This window comes from Panulirus ornatus, chromosome 36 (genome assembly GCF_036320965.1).
Source record: "Panulirus ornatus isolate Po-2019 chromosome 36, ASM3632096v1, whole genome shotgun sequence".
NCBI classification, from domain to species: domain Eukaryota; kingdom Metazoa; phylum Arthropoda; class Malacostraca; order Decapoda; family Palinuridae; genus Panulirus; species Panulirus ornatus.
In genome coordinates this window covers 13,580,893-13,607,885 of record NC_092259.1, presented here as the reverse complement: position 1 = coordinate 13,607,885, position 26,993 = coordinate 13,580,893, and the positions used below count along the sequence as shown (strand labels likewise).

Here is a 26,993-nt window from a genome sequence, read left to right as displayed (position 1 = left end):
TGGTGTGGGAGGCAAGTTGTTAGAAGCAGTGAAAAGTTTTTATTGAGGATGTAAGGCATGTGTACGTGTAGGAAGAGAGGAAAGTGATTGGTTCTCAGTGAATGTAGGTTTGCGGCAGGGGTGTGTGATGTCTCCATGGTTGTTTAATTTGTTTATGGATGGGGTTGTTAGGGAGGTGAATGCATGAGTTTTGGAAAGAGGGGCAAGTATGAAGTCTGTTGGGGATGAGAGAGCTTGGGAAGTGAGTCAGTTGTTGTTCGCTGATGATACAGCGCTGGTGGCTGATTCATGTGAGAAACTGCAGAAGCTGGTGACTGAGTTTGGTAAAGTGTGTGAAAGAAGAAAGTTAAGAGTAAATGTGAATAAGAGCAAGGTTATTAGGTACAGTAGGGTTGAGGGTCAAGTCAATTGGGAGGTGAGTTTGAATGGAGAAAAACTGGAGGAAGTGAAGTGTTTTAGATATCTGGGAGTGGATCTGGCAGCGGATGGAACCATGGAAGCGGAAGTGGATCATAGGGTGGGGGAGGGGGCGAAAATTCTGGGAGCCTTGAAGAATGTGTGGAAGTCGAGAACATTATCTCAGCAAGCAAAAATGGGTATGTTTGAAGGAATAGTGGTTCCAACAATGTTGTATGGTTGCGAGGCGTGGGCTATGGATAGAGTGGTGCGCAGGAGGATGGATGTGCTGGAAATGAGATGTTTGAGGACAATGTGTGGTGTGAGGTGGTTTGATCGAGTAAGTAACGTAAGGGTAAGAGAGATGTGTGGAAATAAAAAGAGCGTGGTTGAGAGAGCAGAAGAGGGTGTTTTGAAATGGTTTGGGCACATGGAGAGAATGAGTGAGGAAAGATTGACCAAGAGGATATATGTGTCGGAGGTGGAGGGAACGAGGAGATGAGGGAGACCAAATTGGAGGTGGAAAGATGGAGTGAAAAAGATTTTGTGTGATCGGGGCCTGAACATGCAGGAGGGTGAAAGGAGGGCAAGGAATAGAGTGAATTGGAGCGATGTGGTATACCGGGGTTGACGTGCTGTCAGTGGATTGAATCAGGGCATGTGAAGCGTCTGGGGTAAACCATGGAAAGCTGTGTAGGTATGTATATTTGCGTGAGTGGACGTATGTATATACATGTGTATGGGGGTGGGTTGGGCCATTTCTTTCGTCTGTTTCCCTGCGCTACCTCGCAAACGCGGGAGACAGCGACAAAAAAAAAAAAAAAAAAAAAAAAAAAAAAAAAAAAAAAAAAAAAAAAATCTCAATGTACACATATATACACACACAGACATATACATATATACACATGTACATAATTTATATTTGCTGCCTTTATTCATTCCCATCGCCACCTCGCAACACATGGAATAACAACCCCCTCCCCCTCATGTGTGCGAGGTAGCAATAGGAAAAGACAACAAAGGCCCCATTCGTTCACATTCAGTCTCTAGCTGTCATGTAATAATGCACCGAAACCACAGCTCCCTTTCCACATCCAGGCCCCACACAACTTTCCATGGTTTACCCCAGATGTTTCACATGCCCTGGTTCAATCCATTGACAGCACGTCAACCCCGGTATACCACATCCTTCCAATTCACTCTATTCCTTGCACGCCTTTCACCCTCCTGCATGTTCAGGCCCCGATCACTCAAAATCTTTTTCACTATCTTTCCACCTCCAATTTGGTCTCCCACTTCTCCTCGTTCCCTCCACTTCTGACACATATATCCTCTTGGTCAATCTTTCCTCACTCATTCTCTCCATGTGACCAAACCATTTCAAAACACCCTCTTCTGCTCTCTCAACCACACTCTTTTTGTTTCCACACATCTCTCTTACCCATACATTACTTACTCGATCAAACCACCTCACACCACATATTGTCCTCAAACACCTCATTTCCAGCACATCCACCCTCCTGCGCACAACTCTATCCATAGCCCAAGCCTCGCAGCCATAAAACATTGTTGGAACCACAACATTATTATCCTCATATATTTAATTTCCAACACATCCACCCCCCTTTGCACATCCTCATATATAATCCACGACTCTCATCCATACACCACTCGGATAACTAGATCTTCAAACACCCACTTTAGCCCTCTCAAATAATGACATCTCTTTCTACACATTCCTCAATGCTCTATATCTTCCTCCTCTTACCCACCATAAAAGTCACTTCTGCTTTCATGGTTCTATTTGTTGCCATTTCCACTCCCGGGAATCTAAAACACTTAACTTACTCCAAATTTTCTCCATGGAAATTCAAAAGCCAAGTTACCTGTCCCTCTACCCTGCTAATCCCAATAACCTTACTTTAATTCACATTTACTCTCAATTCTCACTTCACACGCACCCCCAAACACATACATCAATAACTGCAATTTCTCACTCATTCACCATCAGTGCTGTCATCAGCAAACTAAAAATACTTATTTCCCAGGATCTTGCACCCTCTCCAGACTGCATGCATACTCATCCCTCTCTAAAACCTTTGCATTTATCCCCTCCCCAACCAATCAATAAACAATTCTATGGTGACATCACACACCACTATACTAATCATCTAAGTATACTTAATTATATCCCTTTTCTTGAATAAGGTATTCCCAATCACTAGTCCTTTTACAGGACATAAATCCACAAGTTATTTATCATTCCTCTTACAAATATCAAGTACCCCATACCAACTAATTATAGCAACTGCCGCCTCACTCACTTTGGCATTCAAATCGCTCATCACAAATTCCCAATCTCTTTCGTCAAAACTACAGACAATCACACTCAGCTGCACCGAAAACACTAAGCATCGCAAGGTAACAAAATGAAGGAATGAAAGAAAATATGTTAAACCTGAAAGCCTTTCAGCAGGGAAGATGCAGTTGTCATCACCCCAAACAGGAAGCTACAAAATTATCAAATTTACTGCCAAGAGAAACAAGAAACATACATGGAACAACTGTAAAAACATTAACTTGACACATTGTTAAAATCAATCCCAGATAAAATAGAAAATCAATAATTATGTAATGCAGGTAGCAGCGAGAAAACAGTCTTATACATAAAGCAAGACATGCAGCAAGAGCTTCACGCTATCCCTGCCACATTAGTTAAATCTTGTGTTAGGTACTCGTATGTATTTCATCTTTTTTCTTATGGCCAGGCCCATACGAATTAACAATCATCCATTTCTCTCAATCCACTCTCATTTTTACCCACAAGTCCTGAGCTCACTTTTTTACACTTTCACTTATTCCCATACATAAGGCTTCATCAGCAGGGCTACCCCTTCCTTACCTTTTGCCTTCACACCAAAATCTAACTTTACCCTTAAGACATTCCAAACCATTCTTTCCCTCTACCTTGAACTTTGTTTCACTCACGGCCAGAAAATTCATATTCTTTTCCACAAAACATAAAACCTATCTATCTATTTTTCTGATACCCACTCCCTCGAAAAATAACCATCTTGGTTTCATTTAGACAAATCCCCGCCCCCCCACCCACATGCATATTTCAAGTAATTACCAAACCAAATACAGCCAAAACATACCTATAAGTGCCAATTAACTTACAATTTAACACATTCTTACCTCTAACAATACAAACCTAAAATCTAATAAAGTGATCAAAAAATATGGGTAAATGACATACCTCAAACCTCCAAGATACTGAGGGAATAATAATATTTTTCTATTCATGTACAAACAGTTTGGATAAAGTATATTACTATAAAAAAGATTGTAGGAATATTAAAATTCCAATTATTTCTGTCTATGAATGCCAGATAATAATTCAAAGAAGGTTTCTACTTTCACACTCAAAGTTTTTATAAACACACAGCATGATATGCCTCCACACTAAACTTCTCAAAGACCTGCCATATATCACACTTTCATATTCTTACCATAAACACTGTTCATATCCTTGTCTTCTCTGTAATTAACACCCCATACATCGCAAAACATCCTTATTGTGAGAATATATATCTACATTACACATTCCCACTCATGAACCTGATAATTTATTCACACAACACATTCCTAAGACAATACAAGAACATTAAGAGCATGGTACGTACCAAAACTGATTAAAGTAATTGTATGCTGGGACATAGAAATTGCAGTAGGGAGGCAATGGCAGCACTGTAACTTATCTACATGCATATGAATGTAAAGAAATGCAGATCACACAACCTTAATACCTTTAGTATGATCTTCCTCCTTCATAGAGTAACATCATTGTAAGTGAAAAAGTCTAGAACATCACCAAAAGGTATTCCCCTTAGTCCCAAGAATGAATGCCATTTACTGTAAGTATTAGGACACCTCCATTGAGGCATCTGCAAAAGATCCATTATAGCATATTTCACAAAAAAGCAAAACATTTCATTCCAGTATAATACTTATAATACTTTGGAAAGAGGGGCAAGTATGAAGTCTGTTGGGGATGAGAGAGCTTGGGAAGTGAGTCAGTTGTTGTTTGCTGATGATACAGCGCTGGTGGCTGATTCATGTGAGAAACTGCAGAAGCTGGTGACTGAGTTTGGTAAAGTGTGTGAAAGAAGAAAGTTAAGAGTAAATGTGAATAAGAGCAAGGTTATTAGGTACAGTAGGGTTGAGGGTCAAGTCAATTGGGAGGTAAGTTTGAATGGAGAAAAACTGGAGGAAGTAAAGTGTTTAGATATCTGGGAGTGGATCTGGCAGCGGATGGAACCATGGAAGCGGAAGTGGATCATAGGGTGGGGGAGGGGGTGAAAATTCTGGGAGCCTTGAAGAATGTGTGGAAGTCGAGAACATTATCTCGGAAAGCAAAAATGGGTATGTTTGAAGGAATAGTGGTTCCAACAATGTTGTATGGTTGCGAGGCGTGACTATGGAAAGAGTTGTGCGCAGGAGGATGGATGTGCTGGAAATGAGATGTTTGAGGACAATGTGTGGTGTGAGGTGGTTTGATTGAGTAAGTAATGTAAGGGTAAGAGAGATGTGTGGAAATAAAAAGAGCGTGGTTGAGAGAGCAGAAGAGGGTGTTTTGAAATGGTTTGGGCACATGGAGAGAATGAGTGAGGAAAGATTGACCAAGAGGATATATGCGAGACCAAATTGGAGGTGGAAAGATGGAGTGAAAAAGATTTTGTGTGATCGGGGCCTGAACATGCAGGAGGGTGAAAGGCGTGGAAGGAATAGAGTGAATTGGATGGATGTGGTATACCGGGGTTGACGTGCTGTCAGTGATTGAATCAGGGCATGTGAAGCGTCTGGGGTAAACCATGGAAAGCTGTGTAGGTATGTATATTTGCGTGTGTGGACGTATGTATATACATGTGTATGGGGGTGGGTTGGGCCATTTCTTTCGTCTGTTTCCTTGCACTACCTCGCAAACGCGGGAGACAGCGAAAAAAAAAAAAATACTTACTATACCCTAAAGTCTATGCCTACCTTGAAAATCATTGGAACCTTGCTAAGTAATTGGTCCTTATTAAGTTCAATCAGTTTCTCAACAGCACCGATGAAGTACTTCTGACTCTTTGGGTTTCCATGGGTAAAGAGGAGCAGAAGGATGCGGTACTGGGGAATCTGGAATACATATTTCATTAAAATGGAATTTTTCATCATTATTCACATGCAACTTAAGTATCATATTCGGCAAAAGTCTTCTGATTTATGTACACAATCCTCTAAATAATCGTGCACAGGCATCTTTATATTTCTAAAATTCAAACCTAAATCTAAGGTGTTCCATACCCATATTCAACATAGGGATTGAGATACCTACATATGAGCATCACAACTTGAAACATATCTTCATAATCCCATACCATAAACTGTCCCATCAATATCTCACATTGAGCAGATGGAGTGAAAAAAGTGCTTGGGGCCTAAACATATGGAGGGTTAAAAGCAAGCATGAGATAAGAGTGAAATGGAGTGATGTGGTTTACATGGGATTAATATGCTGTTAATGGATGCAACCAGGGAATATAAAATGGCCAGGAGAAACCACAAAAAGGTCTGTGGGCCTGGTAGTGGACAAAAAACTGTGTTATGGTGCAAACAGCTGGAGAATGAATGTGAACAAATAAGGCCTTTGCATCTGTTCTTGATGCTACCTCACTAACACAAGAAATGGCAAATAAATATGAAAGGTGGGAGGTGCGCAGATTAGAAAGGGTAGCGAGTGGTGGGATGACGTAAGGTTGTTGGTGAAACAGAAAAGAGAGGCGTTTGGACAATACTCGCAGGGAAGTAGTGCAGTTGACTGAGAGAGGTATAAAAAAAAGTGACAGGTCAAGAGAAAGGTGCAAGGGCTGAAAAAAAAAAAAGGCAAATGAGAATTGGGGTGAGAATGTGTCATTAAATTTTTGGGAGGATAAAAGGATGTTCTGGAAGAAGGTAAATAATGTGCGTAAGACAAATAGCTCGGTTAGGATGGTTCGGTAAAGAGAGAAGAGGTAGTGAAAGGCTTGCGGATGATGAAATCCATCACGGCAGAGGGTTTGGATGGTATTGCAGTGGAATTTATCAAAAAACGGGGGTGACTGTGTTGTTGATTGGTTGGCAAGAATATTCAAAGCATGTATGGATCATAGTGAAGTGCCTGAGGATTGGCAGAATGCATGCATAGTGCCACTGTACAAAGGTAAAGCGGATAAAGGCAAGTGTTCAAACTACAGAGGTATAAGTTTGTTGAATATTCTTGGGATATCATATGGGAGGGTATTGATTGAGGGTGAAGGCATGTACATAGCATCAGACTGGGAAAGAGAAGTGTGGTTTCAGAAGTGGTAGAGGATGTGTGGATCAGGTGTCTCCTTTGAAGAATGATTGCGAGAAATACTTAAAAAAAACAGATGGATTTGTATGTAGCATCTATGGATCTGGAGAGGACATATGATAGGGATGACAGATGCCTAGTGGAAGGTATTAAGAGTATATGGTGTGGGAGAAAAGTTGTTAGAAGCAGTGAAAAGTTTTAACCAAGGATGTAAAGTATAAGTACGAGTAGTAAGAGAGGAGAGTGACTGGTTCCCAGTGAATGTCGGTTTGCGGGAGGGGGGTGTGATGTCTCCATGGTTGTTTAATTTGTTTATGGATGGGGTGGTGAGGGAGGTAAATGCAGGAGTTTTGGAGAGAGGGGGCAAATATGTAGTCTGTTGGGAATGAGAGGGCCTGGGAAGCTAGTCAGTTGTTGTTCACCAATGATACAGCTCTAGTGGCTCATCCGAGTGAGAAACTGCAGAAGCTGGTGACTGAGTTTGGAAAAGTGTGTGGATGGAGAGTAAATATGAACATGAGCAAGGTTATTAGGTTCAGTAGGGTTGAGAGACAAGTTAACTGGGATGCAAGTTTGAATGGAGAAAATTTGGAGCAAGAAGTGTTTTAGATATCTGGGAGGACTTAGCAGCGGATGGAACTACAGAAGCAGAAGAAAGTCACAGGGTGGGAGAGGAGGCGAAGGTTCTGGGAGTGATGAAGAATGTGTGGAAGGAGAGAACATTATCTTGGAGTGCAAAAATGGGTATGTTTGAAGGAAGAGTACTTCCAACAATGTTATATGGTTGCAAGCCATGGGCAGTAGATAGGGTTGTATGGAGAAGGGTGGATGTGTTGGAAATGAAGTGTTTGAGGACAGTATGTGGTGCGAGGTGGTTTGATCGAGGAAGTAATGAAAGGGTATGAGAAATGTGTGGAAAGAGAAAGTGTGTGGTTGAGAGAGCAAAAAGGGGGTCTGTTGAAATGTCTAGACATATAGAGAGAATGAGTAAGGAAAGCTTGACAAAGAGGATATATGTATAAGAGGTGGAGGGAACAAGGAGAAGCAAGAGACCAAATTGGAGGTGGAAGGATGAAGCGAAAAAGATTTTGAGCAATCAGGGCCTGAACATACAGGAGGGTGAGAGGCATGCAATGAATAGTGAAATGGAACAATGTGTTATACCAGGGTCAACATGCTGTCAATGGACTGAACCAGGGCATGTGAAGCATCTGGGGTAAACCATGGAAAGGTCTGTGGGGCCTGGATATGGATAGGGAGCTGTAGTTTTGGTGCATTACATATGACAGCTAGAGACTGTGAACAAATGTGACCCTTTCTTTTTTTTTTTTTTTGTCCATTTTCCTGGCAATACCTTGCTGAAGCAGGGATAGCAATGCTGTTTCCTGTGGGACGGGGTAGCAAAAGGAATGGATGAAGACAAGCAATTATGAATATGTACATACGTCTGTGTATGTATATGTGCATGTGTGGGCATTTATGTATACATATGTATATACCAGTGGATAGGCCATTCTTTCGTCTGTTTCCTGGCAATACCTCGCTGGAGTGAGAAATGGTGATTATGTGTAATAAATAAATACATAATGAATAAAAAATATAAAAAAAGCATCCTAAAAAATTTCCTTTCATATACTTTCTTTACTTTTTTATTCTTCCAACATCAAAGTTATTCATCTCTACTGCCTGAACTTTATCCACTCCTGACCTTAATCAGAGTTGGGTCAAGTACCCAGAGTTACCTCCTTAAACACTTAAATACTTCTTTCCATTTACTGGAACTTCCATCATAGCTCAGTTTTCTCCCTTGCACAAGCCTTTCCAATTTCGGCTTTCCTACTTCCATTTCAAAATTCTTTCCCATATCCCACACAACCTAAACATATCTACAACTTCTAGTTCTTAACTATTCAAGCATAAGCCATGAAATCCCATCTCTTCCAAACCCCTAGTGTAACTTTCACTTCCATTTTTTTCAGAAGCAATCACCTACACATCACCACCGAAACCTAGTGTTTTCTAAAACTCTTCCTCCGAATCCTCTCGGAAGAACATAATTAGAATTCAACAAAAGTAACTTCCATTTTGTTCCTCCATGATTTAGCAGTGTACCGCTAATTCTAGCAACTACTTCTGTCATAAAAAATGGGAAATGCAAAAAGTTTTACCTGCTTAATGATATTATCATCCAACAGTAATTCCACCAACACCATGACTGCCTTGTTCTCCTTGATCTCCAACCTCTCAGCCTCTCCAGCTATGTCCTTGAAGAGTGACACTTCAGCACCAGGTTTTAGCAAACCATCATTTTTCTTTTCCTGAAGAGAAATATAAATGTACACTAGTGATTTTCCACCTAATCAGAAGCTACTACTGCAGCAGTTCCACCATGTACACTTTCCAACATTCCACTATTAACTTCAGCACAATAAATTTAATAATACAGCCAGAAATCTACTTCTGTAAAATTCTACATCTAAGTCAGGACTACAAGTTGGATCACCATGCAAGCCTAATGCTGATATGATCAAAAACTGTTTCATTACTCTTCACTAATACTTCAATAAAGACCATGATAACATAATTAGTTATTCCACAACAAATTAGGGATCTTTAGCTAAAGTATCTTACCTTGCAGTACTCAAAGAACACTTCTAGACGTTCACTTTGGGTCTTCTCAATATCATTGGAGACTGTTAGATTCTTAACTCCAATTGTTAAAGTCTTCTGTCTTTCCTTCATTGCTTCTTCACTAACATCAAGACTCCAGTCATCATCCTGCAAATCATTTACAGCATGACTTTTCTAGCTACACAACTTGATATATTGACCAATTCAATCGGCTGCACAAAAGACTTTATAGTTTCCACTACCTTACCCCTCAAATGTGCAACTACCAGCAAGTATATCCCACATACACTTATTTAACTGCAACAATCACCAACTCTTTATGCTATTTTAGGTTTACCTTTTCCTTCACTGATGGAGAAGTAAAAGATTCTTTTTAAAATAGCTGCAACACGCACTTGTACAATGTGAAAGGCAGGCCTAAACAAAGACTTGTCTATGCCCAATATTTTCTTGATCCAACTGTCATATAGATATGAATGTTTTACCATCTATGGACAACTTCTATACCAATTTCATCATTGCCAAATCTTCAATAATTTTCTTGTTGTGGTAGTTGCATTATGGGCATGAAGGATCTTTGGATATATATTAAAGTCGAGTTTAAAGTACTGCAGTGATGGGCGATATCCACAGTGTAAATAAGACAATGTGACTCTTGTTTGTATGGGAAATAAGGCTTCTGAGGGATGTACGTCGAAACAGGTTTTAAAACAGATTGGGATGGTGGCCGCTTAGGGCTGTCGAGGCATTTCAGTGTATGTGTTCTGTCAATGTAATCTTTGTTGAGAGAAAGAGGATCTATGTAGAAGGTGCCTAAAGAGGATCTACGTAGAAGTTGCCTAAGTGTGAGGCAAGGGAAAGCCTTTTATTTCTACCTGGGACATTGGTTTGCTATGGAATGGTCTGAGTAGTAGTTAGTGCAAAGCATGTGGAGGATTGTATTGAGAGAATCTTTTGTTTCATTATATAGGTGATGAGTGTTTGTGGTGAAGTACAGTCTAGAGTAGAGTGGATGAACAGTTTGTAATGGATACTAAAGGATTCTTTTTGTTGTCCAAATCTGGTGCCAAACAGTGTTCTAAGAGCATTCAGTACGAGTTATTTTTGTCAAGTTACTGGTGCGGAGAGTGAATATTCTGTGTGTTATATGTGATGAACTAGAACGGTTATTTCATCTGGGGAAAATGATTGTCCATTCAAAATGACTGCAACGTGTGAACTGGATCAACGTCTGTCTGGGGTTAAAAGAGGGACTGAAAAATTCTCTGGAGATGCATTGTTCTGGGCAAGCCACAGTGCCAAATGCTTAATGCTACAAGTATGTTGTTGCTATGGTAATTGCAATACGTGATCCAAAGCTTCAAGGCTTTGGGAAGAAACTTAAAAATGGTGTACCCCTAAGTTACCATATGTGATCCAAAGCTTCAAGGTTTAGGGAAGAAACATTAAAAATGGTGTACCCCTAAGTTACCAAGAGCTGCACAGTAACAGGCAAGCAGAGCAATAAACAGCCAAGATAATGGTAGGGACACAGAGGTAGCCACCTCTTTGGACCTAAAAATAAAAAATTGTTTCTCTTCCTATTTGATCATCATTTCCCTCATAAGTGAAGTAGTGCCAGAAACAGATGAAAAAGAAATGCCATACTCGCACATTCTTTCTCTGGAAGTCATGTGTAATACCCCAAAACAGCTCCCTAACCACAAGCAAACCCCACAAACCTTTCCATTGTTTACCCCACCTGCTCCACATACCTTGGTTCAGTCCATTGACAGCATGTCAATCTCTTCACACAACATCTTTCCAATTCACTCTACCCCATGTACAACATTCACCCTCCTGCAAGTTCAAGCCCCAATTACTCGCAATCTTATTCACTCCATCTTTCTATCTCCATTCTGGTATCCCTCTTCTTATTCCCTCCACTTCTGACATGTATATTCGCTTTGTTAACTTTCCAAACAAATTCAGCGCACACTCTTCAGCTCTTTCAACCACACTCTTTAATACCACAACTCTTACTCTAAAATTTTATTCCTTTCTCAATCAAACCACATCACACTACATATTCAAACATTTAATTTAAAACACACCCACCCTCCCATATCCTTGTCTACAGCCCACAACTTGCATCCATATAATATTGCTGGAACTACAATACCTTTAAACATACCTATTTTTGCCTCCTAGACAATAATCCCCATTTCTGTACATTCTTTGGTGCTCCCGAGCACCTTCATCCCCTCAACCACCCTATAACTCGCTTCCACTTCCTTAGTTCTATTCGCCATCATGGCCATTAATAATCTAAAACACTTAATTTCCTCCAATTTATCTCCATTCAAGCACATCGCTGACCTGTTCCTCAACCCTGCTAAACCTAATAACCATGCTTCTACATTAACCCTCAAATTCCCCCTTCCACAAACTCAGTCACCAACTTCTAGAGTTTCTCACTCAAATTAATTACAGGTGATGTACCAACAGCAAAAAAACAGCCAACTCATTTCTCAGGCCTTCTCATTCCCTACACAATGTACACTTGCACCTCTCTCCAAGCCTCAGGCACTTACCTACCTCACCACTCCATCTATAAACAAAAATAGCCATGGTGACATCACTCACCCCAGCCACAGACCTTCACTTGAAACCAATCTTTCACCACTCTTCCTACTCATACACATGCCTTTCACCCTTCACAGAAAATTTTCACTACACCCAGCAGCTTTCCTTCCACACTATATATTCTTAAGTCCTACAAGGCATCTCACATAACTTACCTAGACCCATAAATGCCATATGCAAATCCATCCATTTCTGCAAGTATTTCTCACACAATCTTTATGCCTGACATCAGATCAACACATCCTGTACCACTACTGAAACTCCACTGTTTATGGTATCAAGGTATTTCTTTGAGGCAGACTTGGCATTGTGTAATGTACGGTTTTCTGGACAGGTTTGATGTTAGTGATACCAAGCACGTTCACATTAAGCTTTAGTCTCACAATCTTTGTTAAGCCTAAGTGAAACCTCTAACAAAATTCTAACCAAATCAACTTACATCATCAGCATCACCATTCATGTCATTATCAGAGGCATCAGACTTTTCTGCACGAGGAGATCCAGGTCGCAGACTATCCTTTTGACCATTTTCAGTCTTCTTGGTGCGTTCCTTCTTTTTAGTCAATGCAGTGCCAGGCTGGTTGGGCTTTGTATCTGGGGTCAAAAATTTAATGAAAAATGAGAAAGACTAAAGGTTTTTATAACTTAAAAATATAAAAAAACAGTCCAGGAAAATATTCATGTAGGTGCAACTGGTGGTTGTACATGCCCTGTTCACCTAAGATATACTGGAAAGGCACAACAATGAAGATCAACAAGCAAGACATGAAAATTATGCAACTGTACATAACTTTTAATGCAACATTGCAATTCAGTATCCCACTGAAAATATAAGAACCATTACAAACTTGCAAAGGAACAACCCTACCCTACATATGAGGGCGAAACAAAAACAATCATGAAAAACTTGAAACATTTCCTGCTGATGTTTAACTCAAAAAATGACAGTAACTGTATAAATAATCTCACCTGGATGGTTTTTGAGGATGAAGGTGGTAAGTTTGTGCCGCATGTCAAGCAACCCTTGGTACCCACATGCCTTGCAAGACTGCTTTATTATCCCTTTCTTTTCCTGCAAATTAAATGTTCAAATTTCTTAATTTCTGCATTATGACTAGGATTAGGAAGGAAACATGCATGACATGCCATTCTTTCATGTCAAAGTAGACAGACCCAGATATGGCAAGTCCAAACCTCATAATGGTACCACTCCTCCAACAACACTCACTGCACCAACCATAAAAAGCAAACTAGAACATGGCTTAAGGCCAGGTAGAGGTCTGAAAATTACTGAATACCAAAAATAATTAAAGCAAATTTGCAAAAGAATGTAAAAAAGCAAGGACAATCCTTCCAAACCTTTGTCAGTCAAGAAATCTCTATAAAGTCTATTTTCATGGCGATTTAAGAAAAAAAAATATTCAGGAGTACCATTTACATCAGGAAGGGGATTATTTTCTTGTTGCCAAAATGCAGCCATAAGCATCTCCACATAATGGCTTTACCAGACAGGGCAATATTATGCTGTGTCAATATGTGCAATTACAGTGAATATGACTATTCTACTTGCCCTCAAACCATATTCTACAGAAACTCTTCTAAGAATACAGTCTTGGTTGTATGACAGAAAATGCCCAAGAAATGGGACCTCAAGAATGTAAAACTCCCTCCTTGTGCACTTAGACTTACAATTACACTTTATATTCTAATCAGAAAAGCTATGATTGCATTTTCCAACAAGTCAAAGCATTTAACAATTCACTGTGTAACAATTTTTGTTCCAGGATATCAAGAGTTATTTCCTAACTGCTTATGTGTAAAAAGTATAGAAAAAGGCTATCATTCCCTTCAAACTTTGCTTTTGTGAACAGGGCAGTGATATTTTGAAATCTACCTACTTCCAACTGGATAACAGGCAAATTTGCAAATTTTTTTTCACATAAAGCTGGAAAAACAATAGCATATGAATCAAAATCAACATGTATTTGCACTAATGTTAAACAAAAGTGATCACAAAAGATTTAGCCAATTGTTTTCCAAATCTACCGACTGTACTGTAAATCACTTTCACAAATCAGACCCCAAATTTAATCTCCAATCACGTTCTCATTATATCTTCCTTGGTAGCGGCATTCAAAGTCCAGTATATCCCGGTGGAAAAGCTCACCTAGCTCCTCCAAATATGCTCCAAGGTTCTCCATCACCTTCCAGGGGTGCCCCAGTGGCTCCCACTTGACTTGAAATTGTTCATCCTCACAGATAATTCAGTCAGCGGTGGCCAATCCTGCCTGTGGTAATACGCTGTGGTATTCCTGCTGTCCCACAGGAAAAGATAGAAGGGAAACCAGGTAAAAATCCCTTGGAGACCCATCCTGAAGGTTCCAACGACCTCCCAGCTGTACTTATCATGCCTTAAGGATAGACGTCTAGCAAGGTCTTGACACTGTTGTGTTCTTCTTCGAGGAGTACCGAGTAAGCTAGAGGAAAAAACGGGTACTTGTTCCTGTTATGAAGCATCAAGGATTTGAGGCTCCTGGATGAGCTGTCAATAAAGAGGTGCCACTTGTTCAGGTTACAGGGGATTCCAATTGCCTTGAACAGACTGATTACACTGTGTCAGAAGCAGAGGCCATCATGAGGGGTGAAGAAGCTGGAAAGCCCTAGGTGATGTTTCCTCTGATATGTGATTTGCACACTTTCATCCAACAAGTTCCATTGCTTGAGACTAGACGTCAAAAGCTCGGCAACTGACTCTGAGAGACCAAGATCTCTGATTAAGTCACTGAGGTCTTTTTAATTGTAGTATGGGTTCCTCTCCTCAGCTACAACTCAAACTATAATCTGGATCTACAATGTCTTCCTCCCGCTCTGAAACGTTTTATATTACTGGAAACTTCTAAAAAGCTCTATATAAGCTACTCAGCACTGAATCTATCTGGAATGTTCTGAAAATAGGTAAGTTTCAAAATATCACTGTTCTGATCACAAAAGCAGTTTCAAGGGAATGATAGCCATTTTCTATACTTTTCAGCCATAAATTAAAAAATAACACATTACCAAGGGACAAAAAAGTAAAAAAAATTTACAGTGTAATCTGATGCATCACTTCACTTCCAAGAGAAGTCACAACAATTTTGGAAACTTACATTGGGGAAGAGAACAGTCTCTGGATTTTCACATTCCGGACAGAGGACAAATTTCCTGATGAAGCCATCCAACAGATCTTGAAGCTTTACAGCATCATGTGATCCATTAACAATGTATCTATCATTTTTGGTGTCAAACTGTGTCTGAGCTCCTAACTCACAGCCAAAGTACTTGCAAGGATCTGAAAAATTTAAATATTTCTTATAATCTATGATCATTTTGGAGTCATTTCTGAATGTACAATAAAAATATCTGAATTTCAGGGATTTCATGTATGGGCGGATATTCACGAGTTGAAATTATACACATCTTTCGTGAGTGGGCAAGGTAGTGTCAAGAAAAGATGAATGAGCCACTGAGGAAATTTCATCACTTGGCTCTCTTTCTGTTCCTTCTTTTGGAAAGTAATACTAGAGGGGAGAACACTTTTAATTCCATGCTCAGATGTCAGCAAATGGTAATCAATGCCAAAGGAGAGAAAAAGTACTAAAATATAAAAGTGAAATCGCCTTTGAAAGAGTAGGGGGAGGCAGACACTACATGGTACAGTGGAAGTGCTGGAAGTGGTAAGGCATGCACAGGATAGACGAAATTGGAGTGCTGTGGTAGACAAGGGCAATGTGTCAATGGAATGAACCAAGGCATACTTCATGAAATGGCCGAGGTAAAACACATAAAAGTCTGGAGGCCTTGGTTATGGATAGAGGTCTGTGGTTTTGGTGCAGTATACATGCCAGCTAGAGAATGGATGTGACTGAATGAAGCCTTCCCTTCATCAGTTTCTGGCACTACCTCACTTATGAGGGGAACAGCAAACATTAAAAAAGAAGAAACAAAGGAACATGCCCCTAACCTAAGCCAGGAACCAAATTTACTGGGAAGCCACTATGGGAGGATATACAGCTGGGTTGACTGTGAACTGACTGCCACAACCAATATTCGAACCAAAGCATGCTTTTCCCTGAGCAGCCCATTAATGCATCACAGTCAGTAACGCTAACAGCTACATCACTTTGGTCCACGAAGTAATGTGATATGGTTGATCATGATGCTCTGTGGATGCAGTTAAGAATATATAGTGTGGGAGGAAGTAGCTAAAAGCAGTGAAAATTCATAAGCAGTAGACTAAGGAGAGAACAATCTCATCTAAAACCTACGCCTTGCTTCCATACTACATTCCTGGGACTAACATACTCTCAAACATGCCCATCTCACTCTCCTAGATAGTTACCTTTCTTTTCACACATTCTAACAACTCAGACCTTTGCCCTCTCACCAACACTGACTCACTTGAGCTCCCAAGTTTTTTAAGGCACCAGTCATGGACAAAGTCACATCAAGGCCAGGACTTTATTGAAATATAGAGAATTATGAAACGGAAAAAGAAAAGACAAGGGATAGTATTTACAAATTTTGGAGGCCCACATTTTTTGAAATGTGCCACATCATAGTCATTGCAAAAGAATGAACAGGTAGAGTCCCAAAGTTACGATGTATAGGGAAAGAGACAGGTATCAAACGACCCACCCATCAGTTGCCAATGGCCCCACAATAATCAAGTCACCATAAGCTTGCCAAGTATTGCGTGGTCTAGGTAGTAAAGCAGGAACACAAGCAGCCTGCTCTCAGGAGCAAAAACCAAAGTAATACCTATAGAAGAGGTAAAGTGAACCAACAATGCGGCACTGGGCAACGGGGTCAAGTTTAGAAGTTAGCCTGGGACAGTTTATAAGTCCACCCCCCAAAGTATATAACACATCACTTGAAGTTTTTTCACTCAAACTCACACCCAAACTAAACTACTAAACCTAATAACCTTTTTCTTTAACATTACTCAAAACTTTTTTCACACACTGCCAAACTCGGAAACTAACTCCTGTAGTTTTGTATTCAAGTCTGCCACTAGTGGTATGTCATCAGTACACAATAAACACCTAAACCACCTCCATCCCTGACAGACTACAGATCTGCTCTCTCCAAGACCTATGCATTCACCAACCTCACCATCCTACCAATAAACAAATCAAACAGCCATGGTGACATCACACACCCCTGCTGAATATGAACCTTCTCCTGCAACCATTCACCTTCTCTCTTCCTATTCACACACACACACCTTACTGTATTTCTCAAAATTTTTCAGTGCTTACAAAGTATAGCCATAACACTTTCGGCAGAGCATCTCTATCAACCCCATCACATGATTTCCCCAGATCCATATCATCGCATATAAATCAATCTGTTTCACATGTTCTTCACACTTACAAAACACACTCGACAAACTATTGCCAATGTAATGTGAAAATTCACCATGAAACTCAAGAGCTGAAAACTAGTTCAACAATTCAATGCTTTAACACTTACATGTAGGAGGACGTCCAAGTGCCTTAGCAACATCAACCATGTTGACAACAACGGTCTTTATGCCATTGCCTTTCCCCTCAACCTTGGCCATAATTTTGGGCATTTTGTAACGGTAAAATGCATCAGTGACACTGCGATTGACGTTGTAACTCATCTGTAAACATGTTTAAGAAGCATGAGGGGCTAACTCTAACTTTCTTGACTGCTGATTACATACTATTGCATGATCTTGTCAAAAATATGTATGCAATACAGATACTGAAAAATGCATTCACCTCATCCACTCCAGCAACAACTCATAGTAAACTTATCTGTATGTTTTCATGATAATCATTTCACCTTTCCCATATTAAGAAAATCCATATGGTGTACCTTCAACCTTTGCAGAGCCCTACTATCAAGTCCCTTATTCATGATCATCTTGTCATCTTTTCAACAGATATTAATCTTCAAAGTACTTCCATACCTTTCATGTCATATTGTGTACAAGTTAAAGTTCCTTACCAGTTTGTTCAGTGTTCCCACTGCCTTTATTAATAATGAGAAATCCCATTTGAATATAAAACATACACAGACTCCTGAAAAGTTTTCATTAACCTTGTAGGCCCTTTACCTTGGTGGTTGGCTACTGGTCTTCACCGAGCAAAAGTAAATTCTTGAACGTAGTTGTCAGGGGTGTGGAAAGTTGTGATAAGTCCAAAATCAGAGACTGGATTGTCTCCCCAATGGTAAAAAAGGAAGACACGCTTGATTCAGTAAAATGGTCCTTCATGCAGTTTGTTCACTCCACCGCAACTCCTGAAAACAAAATTATAAATAAGACTTTTATTAATGCCATTTATCCAGTGAAAAAATGAATGTCCATCTGTAATGGTCATTTGTGTTAAAAAATAGGTTTACATGTCCATGGTATCTCTTTCCACTTCCATCCTATTTCTATACCCATTTGTTTCATGCACTCCTTGCTCTCTGTTCATTGGGAACCAATCACTCTCCTCTCTCCCTACTTGTACACATGCTTATATCTGTGATGAAAACTTTTCACTGCTTCCAGCAGCTAACTTCCCATACCATATACTCTTCAAACCTTCCACAAAGCACCTCTATCAACCCTAACATATGCCTTCTCCAGATCCATAAATACTAAATACAAACCCATCTGTTTTTCTATCTCTCACACATTCTTTAAAGCAGAGACAAGATCCATACATTCTTCTGAAACCATGAATACTCAAGCTTATGCCTCTGTAGCTTGCACACTCACCTTTATCCCCTTTGCCTTTGTACAATGACGAAAGGTTGAAGGAAGTGAAGTGTTTTAGATATCTGGGAGTGGACCTGGCAGCGAATGGAACCATGGAAGCAGAAGCGAGACACAGGGTGGGGAGGGGGGGAAGGTTATGGTAGCAATGAAGAATGTGTGGAAGGAGAGAACTTTATCTCAAGAGAGCAAAAATGGTATGCTTAAAGGAATTGCAGTTCAAACAATTTTATACGGTTGCAAGGCCTGAACTATTGATAGGGTTGTAAGGAGGGTGTATTGAAGTGGTTTGGACACATGGAGAGAATGAGTGAGGAAAGGTTGAGAAAGAGGATATATGTGTCAGAGGTGGAGGGAACAAGGAGAAGCAGGAGACCATATTGGAGGTGGAGGGATGGAGTTAAAAAAATATTCTGAGCAATCTGGGCCTGAACAAGCAGGAGGGTGAAAGGCATACACGGAATAAAAGTGAATTGGGACGATATGGTATATTGGGGTCGACATGCTATCAATGGACTGAACCAGACCATGTGAAGTGTCCAGTATAAACCATGGAAAGGACAACTATGAATATGTACATGTGTACATGTATATATATGTACATATATCTCTATATGTTGATATGTATATGTATGTATATGAACATGTAAATTGCTAGAAGCAGTAAAAAGTCTTTACCAAGGATGTAAGGCATGTGTAAGAGTAGGAAGAGAGGAAAGTGACTGGTTCCCAGTTAATGTCGGATTGCGCTGAGATGCGTGATGTCTCCATGGTTGATTAAGTTGTTTGTGGATAGGGTGGTTATGGAGGTGAACTCAAGAGTTTTGGAGAGAGGCGCAAGTATGCAGTCTGTTGTGGATGAAAGGGCTTGGGAAGTGAGCGAGTTGTTGTTCGATGATGATACAGCACTGGTGGCTGATTCGGGTGAGAAACTACAGAAGCTGGCGACTGAGTTTGGTAAAGTGTGTGAAAGAAGAAAGATGAAAGTAAATGTGAATAAGAGCAAGGTTATTAGGTTCAGTAGGGTTGAGGGACAAGGTAATTGCATGTAAGTTTGAATGGAGAAAAATTGGAAGAAGTGTTTTAAATATCTGAGAGTGGATTTAGCAGCGGATGGAACCATAGAAGCAGAAGCGAGTCACGGGGTGGGGAGGGGGCGAAGGTTCTGGGAGCATTGAATTTACAATTTACACACCTGTGGGAAGAAGTGCTAGATGGTAGGTAGGGGAGCCACATTCAGAGGTTAGGTATAAGGTGCAGACTTGAAGAATGTTGAAACTCTTGCCCTTCTCGCCTTTTTGTTGGTCTCTTCTCGTTGTTTATGTACAGCATAAGTGGGTTCTTGGCGTCCGTTGGTGGACAACAACTACTACAACCAAATAAAGCACACACAGGATTGCTGTAAATAAAAAGTGACTAATAATTTTCACTACCATCAAGTACCGCATTAACAAGGTACACCTATAATAAATTTTCATGCCTTGTCTTCATTGTATCAAGCACTGATAGAGATGCTCTGTGGAAGGTCTTAAGAGTACATGGTGTGGGAGATGAGCTGCAAGAGGCAGTAAGAATTTTTGATCATGGGTGTAAGGAATGTGTACGAGTAGGAAGAGAGGAGAGTGATTGGTTCACAGTGAAAGTAGGTCTGCGGCAGTGGTGTGTGATGTTTAATTTGTTTATGGATGGGGTGGATAGGGAGGAAAATGCAAGAGTTTTGGAGAGAGTGGAGGGTACGCAGTCTCTTGGTGATGAGAGGGCCTGGGAAGCGAGTCATTTGTTGTTCACCAATGATACAGCACTAGTGGCTGATTTGAGTGTGAAAGTGCAGAAGTTGGTGACAGTTTGAAAAACTGTGTGAAAGGAGAAAGTTCAGAGTAAATGTGAATAAGAGTAGGGTTGAGGGACAAGTTCGTATGGAGAAAAACTAGAGGAAGTGAAGAGATTTAGTAATCCGAGAGTGGACCTGGCAGTGAGTGGAACCATGGAAGTAGAAGCGTGTCACAGGATTGGGAGGAAGCAAAGGTTCTGGGAATGATGAAGAATGTGAGGAAGGAGAGAACGTTATCTCGGAGCAAAAATGGGCATGTCTGAAGGAATAGTAGCTCCCACAATATTACATGGTTGCGAGGAATGGGCTATAGATAGGATTGTACGCTCGCTTGAGGTGGATGTGTTGGAAATGAAATGTTTGAGGACAATATGTGGTGTGAGGCGATTCAATCGAGTAAATAATGAAAGGGTAAGAGAGATGTGTGCAAATAAAAAGTGTGTGGTTGGGAGAGCAGAAAAGGATGTGTTGAAATGGTTTGGACATATGGAGAGAATGAGTGAGGAAAGGTTGACAAAGAGGATATATATGTCAAGAAGTGGAGGGAACAATAAACAAACCAAATTGTAGGTGGAAGGATAGTGAAAATGATTTTAAGCGATCAGGGCCTGAACAGGCAGGAGGGTGAGAGATGTGCAAGGAATAAAACGAATAGGAATGATGTGGTATACCTGGGTCGCATGCTGTCAATGGACTGAACCAGGGCATGTGAAATGTCTGGGGTAAACCAGTCTGTGGGGTCTGGATGTGGATAGGGAGTTGTAGTTTCAGTGCATTGCACATAATACCTAGAGACTCAATTTGAACGAATATGGCCTTTTTTTTCTGTTTTCCTGGCACTACCTCACTGACACAAGGGGTGGCGATGCTGTTTCCTGTGGGACAGGGTGGCGCCGGGAATGGATCGAAGGCAGGCAAGTATGAATGTGTATATATATATGTATGCATATGTTGTGTATATATATATGTATGCATATGTTGATATGTATGTATATGTACATATATGGGTGTTTACGTGTATGTATACGAGTGGATGGATTGTTTCTTTGTTTCCTGGCACTACCTCACTGATGCAGGAAACAGCAATCAAGTATGATAATAATTCAAAAATGTATATGTGTATGTTATGTATATGAACATGTATGGGCATGTATGTATACATGCGTGTATATGAGTGGATGGATCTTTCTTCTGTTTCCTGGCACTATGTCACTACCATGGGAAAAGGCGATCAAGCATAACAGATACAAATAAATAGAAAACAATGGAAAAGCCCATACAAAAACCTTTCTATATAAAAAAACTAGTATCTTCAAACAAAAAAATAAACTTCAGGGTTCTACTTGTCAGATGGATCTAGGAGTCAACATCAATCCCACATCAGAATACCAGTTAAGAGATAAATTGTCTGTTAGCAAACAATAAAACAGATTTCATCTAAATGAGTTGGGAAATATTTGTCATGTTATTCATACACATAAATAAGGAGGAAACTAAGTCTTAAGCTTGGATATCACTCCTAAAGAAGCACAAAGAAAAGGGTGGGCCATAGGAGGGCAACAAATATCACAGAAGAATTATGAGAGAAGAGTTAGAGGGAAAGGATAGAGGCTTTAATATGCCCATTTCATACGATAGAAGAGGGAGGGGTTATGATGACAATGTGTGTGTTTACAACATGAAATTAAACAAGAAACTTGCAAAAATCTAAAAGTACTTTTATAGAATAAAAGTGGTGGATGACCGGAATATAAAGACTGAGGACATGGTTAATGCAGACTGCATACATAAAATGAAAAAGCTGTAAGAAAGCCATGAAAGTTCTGGACATGAAGGGATAGTATCAGTGTAAAACTCCCCACACAATAATAGGTAACTTCTCAGTAGATGAAATTTAACCTAAATAATCGTGAAGTAATGAGGATGGGACTAAGTAAAAGGCCACTTTATGATTATTGTCTAGCAGTAAATAAGCTTTAGGATTTCTGTGTGTCAGAAGGGCTCAGGAGTCAGCATCCTCCTTAACCTGTTTCCAGAGTTCAATGTTAGGAGAATATTCAAGGGAACAAAATATCTGCTCAAATATTTTAATAGCTTTCATAGTACATATTTAGAGAAAGATTTACCAAACTGTTCGTACCCTACATAAGAAAAAATCTAAGATGTCCTCTTCAAATTTGGTTACTGCAACTAAATGAACAAAAAAAAAATGCTTATGAAGAAAGTCTAGAAGAGGATAACAATGTTGGTACCATAATTACGACAGCAGAGTTGCTGGGAAGGCTAAAATTTTAGCCTTGTAGCCACCCTAGAAAAAAGAAGAAAGATGGATGACATGATCACAACCTTTAAGTTTTAAAATCAGACTTATGATGCAGACAGTGAAAAAATTGTAGAAAGATGTATGGATATGACAAGCAGAGGGCAAAGCATGAAGATCTTTTTTTTTATAACTGAAAAGCAGTAATTCTATAGTATAAGAGTGGTGGATGAATGGAATAAAATGACTGATGACATGATTAATAAAGAAAGCATACATAAATTTAAAAAGTTGTTTGATAGAGATTATTCAAGCCATGTGGCCCAGTGTGTGTAAAACCTCCTCCCCAAACAGTACAAATAGCTGTTTACAAATATGTGACCCTACACTACCTGAATGTTACCACACCACCTGCTACAGTTTAAACAGCAAATAAAGTCACCTTGGTTGAGGCTATGTCACTGGAAACACAGGCTCATCAGAGAACACACTCCAAAGGAGTCTACATTTCCCACTTCCCTGCTACTTGAAGGAGTGCACCCTTGGGATAAAGGAGCCTTTAGAAAGGTCCTGGTAACACCAGAATTCCATTATAAATTAAGTAAATTGGACTAAGTGTGAGTTCTCCTCATATCTCAAATCAGCTAAATATATGGTGTAATGCTAATAAATTTCTTTCACTATAAACAACTTGTGCTTAAATCACATAGGAATAATATAGGAATATAGGAATAATATAGGAATGGAGCTGTGCCTGATGTCAACTAATTGTTACCTTGCACCAAGAAGCAACGTCATCAACTTATCCTTACCTAGTGCCAATAAGCAATGGGATGAGGTCTGTTTTCTGGGTGGGTGGCTTGTTCAAGTCACGAAGTCCTGAATGGCTGCAGCTTACGATGCCGGTTGCTAGAAAACTGCCTATTTCTGAAAGTTTATTCGCAAAAATTACCAACCACATGATGCACAAAAAAGAAAGGGTATATAACTCTAAACTTATAAATCCAACTATTATTGTGCAACTATGAAAACAATGCAGTACAATCCTTATGATAATTCAAGAGTTCCAAAAATAATTTCCTTACATGCTTTATATTAGTCCTACAGTAACGACTAACACAACAAGGGTTTAACAACTGTCACATCAATCATTTTGTCTTGTAACAAAAACTGGCAGAACTTATCAACAAAATTCTAGCCATATAAAATGTAACATACGAGGGGTCTGAAAGAATGTCACGCTGGTTATAAGCAAAACTCCTTAGGTATCTTTAATAAATGTAAAGCTTCATTCGTGGGGATTGAAATCCATCATATACACTCAGGATTAAAAAAGTATCATTACACTTCCCATGATTCACATTTTGAAATACTGGACAAAGTTTTAATATATTCCCTACTCTTATCTAGCAATAACACTATATATAAAAGAAAACTATACCAAACTATTGGAGCAGTGAATTAACTTCCATAAATGGAATTACCAGCTACTTTTCATTTAGTCAGTTAATTTCACTGTTAACATTGTTATAATTTGTGTTTACATCTCTATATTCCTTAAGTATGATGCTGGTATTGTTATACTGTCAATATTTCAATGTTCCTTTAGTCTGCTACTGGTATTGCTATCATTTCTTTTTATTTCTTTATTATACTTTGTCGCTGTCTCCCGCACGGTAGCGCAAGGAAACAGACGAAAGAATAGCCCAATCCACCCACATACACGTGTATACACAAACGCACCACACGCACATATACATACCTATACATTTCATTGTATACATACATATACATACACAGACATATACATATATACACATGCACATATTCATACATACTGCCTTCATCCATTCCCGTTGCCTGCCCATCACACATGAAATGGCACCCCCCCCCCCTCACTCAATCTCTAGCTGTCATGTGTAATGCACCGAAACCACAGCTCCCTAATCCACATCCATGGTTTACCCCAGATGCTTCACATGCCCTTGTTCAATCCACTGACAGCACATCAACTCCAGTATACCATAGTGTTCCAATTCACTCTGTTCCTTGCACACCTTTCACCCTCCTGTATGTTCAGATCCCAATCGCTCAAAATCTTTTTCACTCCATCTTTCCACCTCCAATTTGGTCTCCTACTTCTCCTCGTTCCCTCCACTTCTGAAACATGTATCCTTTTTGTCAATCTATCCTCACTCATTCTCTCCATGTGACCAAACCATTTCAATACACCCTCTTCTGCTCTCTCAACCACACTCTTTTTATTACCACACATTTCTCTTACCCTTTCACTTACTTACTTGATCAAACCATCTCATACCACATATTATCCTTAAACATCTCATTTCCAACACACCCACCCTCCTTCGCACAACCCTATCTATAGCCCATGCCTCACAACCATACAACATTGTTGGAACCACTATTCCTTCAAACGTACCCATTTCTGCTTTACGAGCTAACATTCTCGCCTTCCACACATTCTTCAATGCTCCCAGAACCTTCGCCCCCTCTCCCACCCTGTGACTCACTTCCGCTTCCATGGTTCCATCTGCTACTAAATCCACTCCCAGATATCTAAAACACTTCACTTCCTCACTTTTTTCATACTTGACTGGTTTCCCACGTTAAGAGTAGCATCAAGAGCCGCATACTCTTAAGACCTTCCACAAAGCATCTCTATCAACCCAATCATATGCCTTCTCCAGATCTACAAGTGCCATATACAAATCCACGTTCTTCCAAGTATTTCTCAAATACATTCCTCAAAAGTAAACATCTGATCCACACATCCTCTACCACTTCTAAAAACACATTGCTCCTCCCCAATCTCATGCTCAGTACATGCTTTCATTCTCTCAATCAATAACCTCCCATATAATTTTCCAGGAGTACTCAACAAACTCATACCTCTGTGTGAACACTCACCATATCCCCTTTGCCTTTGTACAATGGCACTATACATGCATTCTGCCAATCCTCAGGCACTTCACCATAATCCATAAATATCCCTACCAACCAATCAACAAGAGTTACCCGCTTCCTTAATAAATCAAAGTGCAATGCCATCTAATCCAGCTGCCTTGTCGGATCTCATCTTCTACAAGGCTTTCACCACCCTCTCTCTTCACCAAACAACTCTTCCCGATGTTCTCACCTCGTATACCATCCCGACCAAAACACCCTACATCAGCTACTCTATCAAACACATTCAACAATCCTTCAAAATACTCACTCCATCACTACATATCACTTCCCCCTCTTGCCTCCTTCGCCAACATTCCCATTATTTACATTATTTACATTATTTACCTTTGGTCGAGGTGGTGTGCAAAGTGAGAGGGTTAGGGAAAATGATTTGGTAAACAGAGAAGAGGTAGTAAAAGCTTTGCGGAAGATGAAAGCCGGCAAGGCAGCAGGTTTGGATGGTATTGCAGTGGAATTTATTAAGAAAGGGGGTGACTGTATTGTTGACTGGTTGGTAAGGTTATTTAATGTATGTATGACTCATGGTGAGGTGCCTGAGGATTGGCGGAATGCGTGCATAGTGCCATTGTACAAAGGCAAAGGGGATAAGAGTGAGTGCTCAAATTACAGAGGTATAAGTTTGTTGAGTATTCCTGGTAAATTATATGGGAGGGTATTGATTGAGAGGGTGAAGGCATGTACAGAGCATCAGATTGGGGAAGAGCAGTGCGGTTTCAGAAGTGGTAGAGGATGTGTGGATCAGGTGTTTGCTTTGAAGAATGTATGTGAGAAATACTTAGAAAAGCAAAGGGATTTGTATGTAGCATTTATGGATCTGGAGAAGGCATATGATAGAGTTGATAGAGATGCTCTGTGGAAGGTATTAAGAATATATGGTGTGGGAGGCAAGTTGTTAGAAGCAGTGAAAAGTTTTTATCGAGGATGTAAGGCATGTGTACGTGTAGGAAGAGAGGAAAGTGATTGGTTCTCAGTGAATGTAGGTTTGCGGCAGGGGTGTGTGATGTCTCCATGGTTGTTTAATTTGTTTATGGATGGGGTTGTAAAGGAGGTAAATGCAAGAGTCCTGGAAAGAGGGGCAAGTATGAAGTCTGTTGGGGATGAGAGAGCTTGG

General features: G+C 40.0%; 1 protein-coding gene across 1 annotated transcript in view; it reads right to left on the bottom strand.

Annotated features, from left to right (window-relative positions):
• The window catches only part of eIF5 (eukaryotic translation initiation factor 5), a 53,737-nt gene that overhangs the window by 4,884 nt on the left and 21,860 nt on the right, over positions 1-26,993 (bottom strand). The window contains exons 4-13 of the mRNA XM_071683484.1: positions 23,707-23,821; positions 19,999-20,202; positions 18,156-18,340; positions 17,543-17,696; positions 15,178-15,359; positions 13,001-13,103; positions 12,471-12,625; positions 9,407-9,553; positions 8,944-9,093; positions 5,440-5,577 (exon numbers count right to left, since the gene is read on the bottom strand). Coding sequence (XP_071539585.1) covers positions 5,440-5,577; positions 8,944-9,093; positions 9,407-9,553; positions 12,471-12,625; positions 13,001-13,103; positions 15,178-15,359; positions 17,543-17,696 — 1,029 coding nt within the window. The 5' untranslated portion in view covers positions 18,156-18,340; positions 19,999-20,202; positions 23,707-23,821. The remainder of the gene's footprint in view (positions 1-5,439; positions 5,578-8,943; positions 9,094-9,406; positions 9,554-12,470; positions 12,626-13,000; positions 13,104-15,177; positions 15,360-17,542; positions 17,697-18,155; positions 18,341-19,998; positions 20,203-23,706; positions 23,822-26,993) is intronic.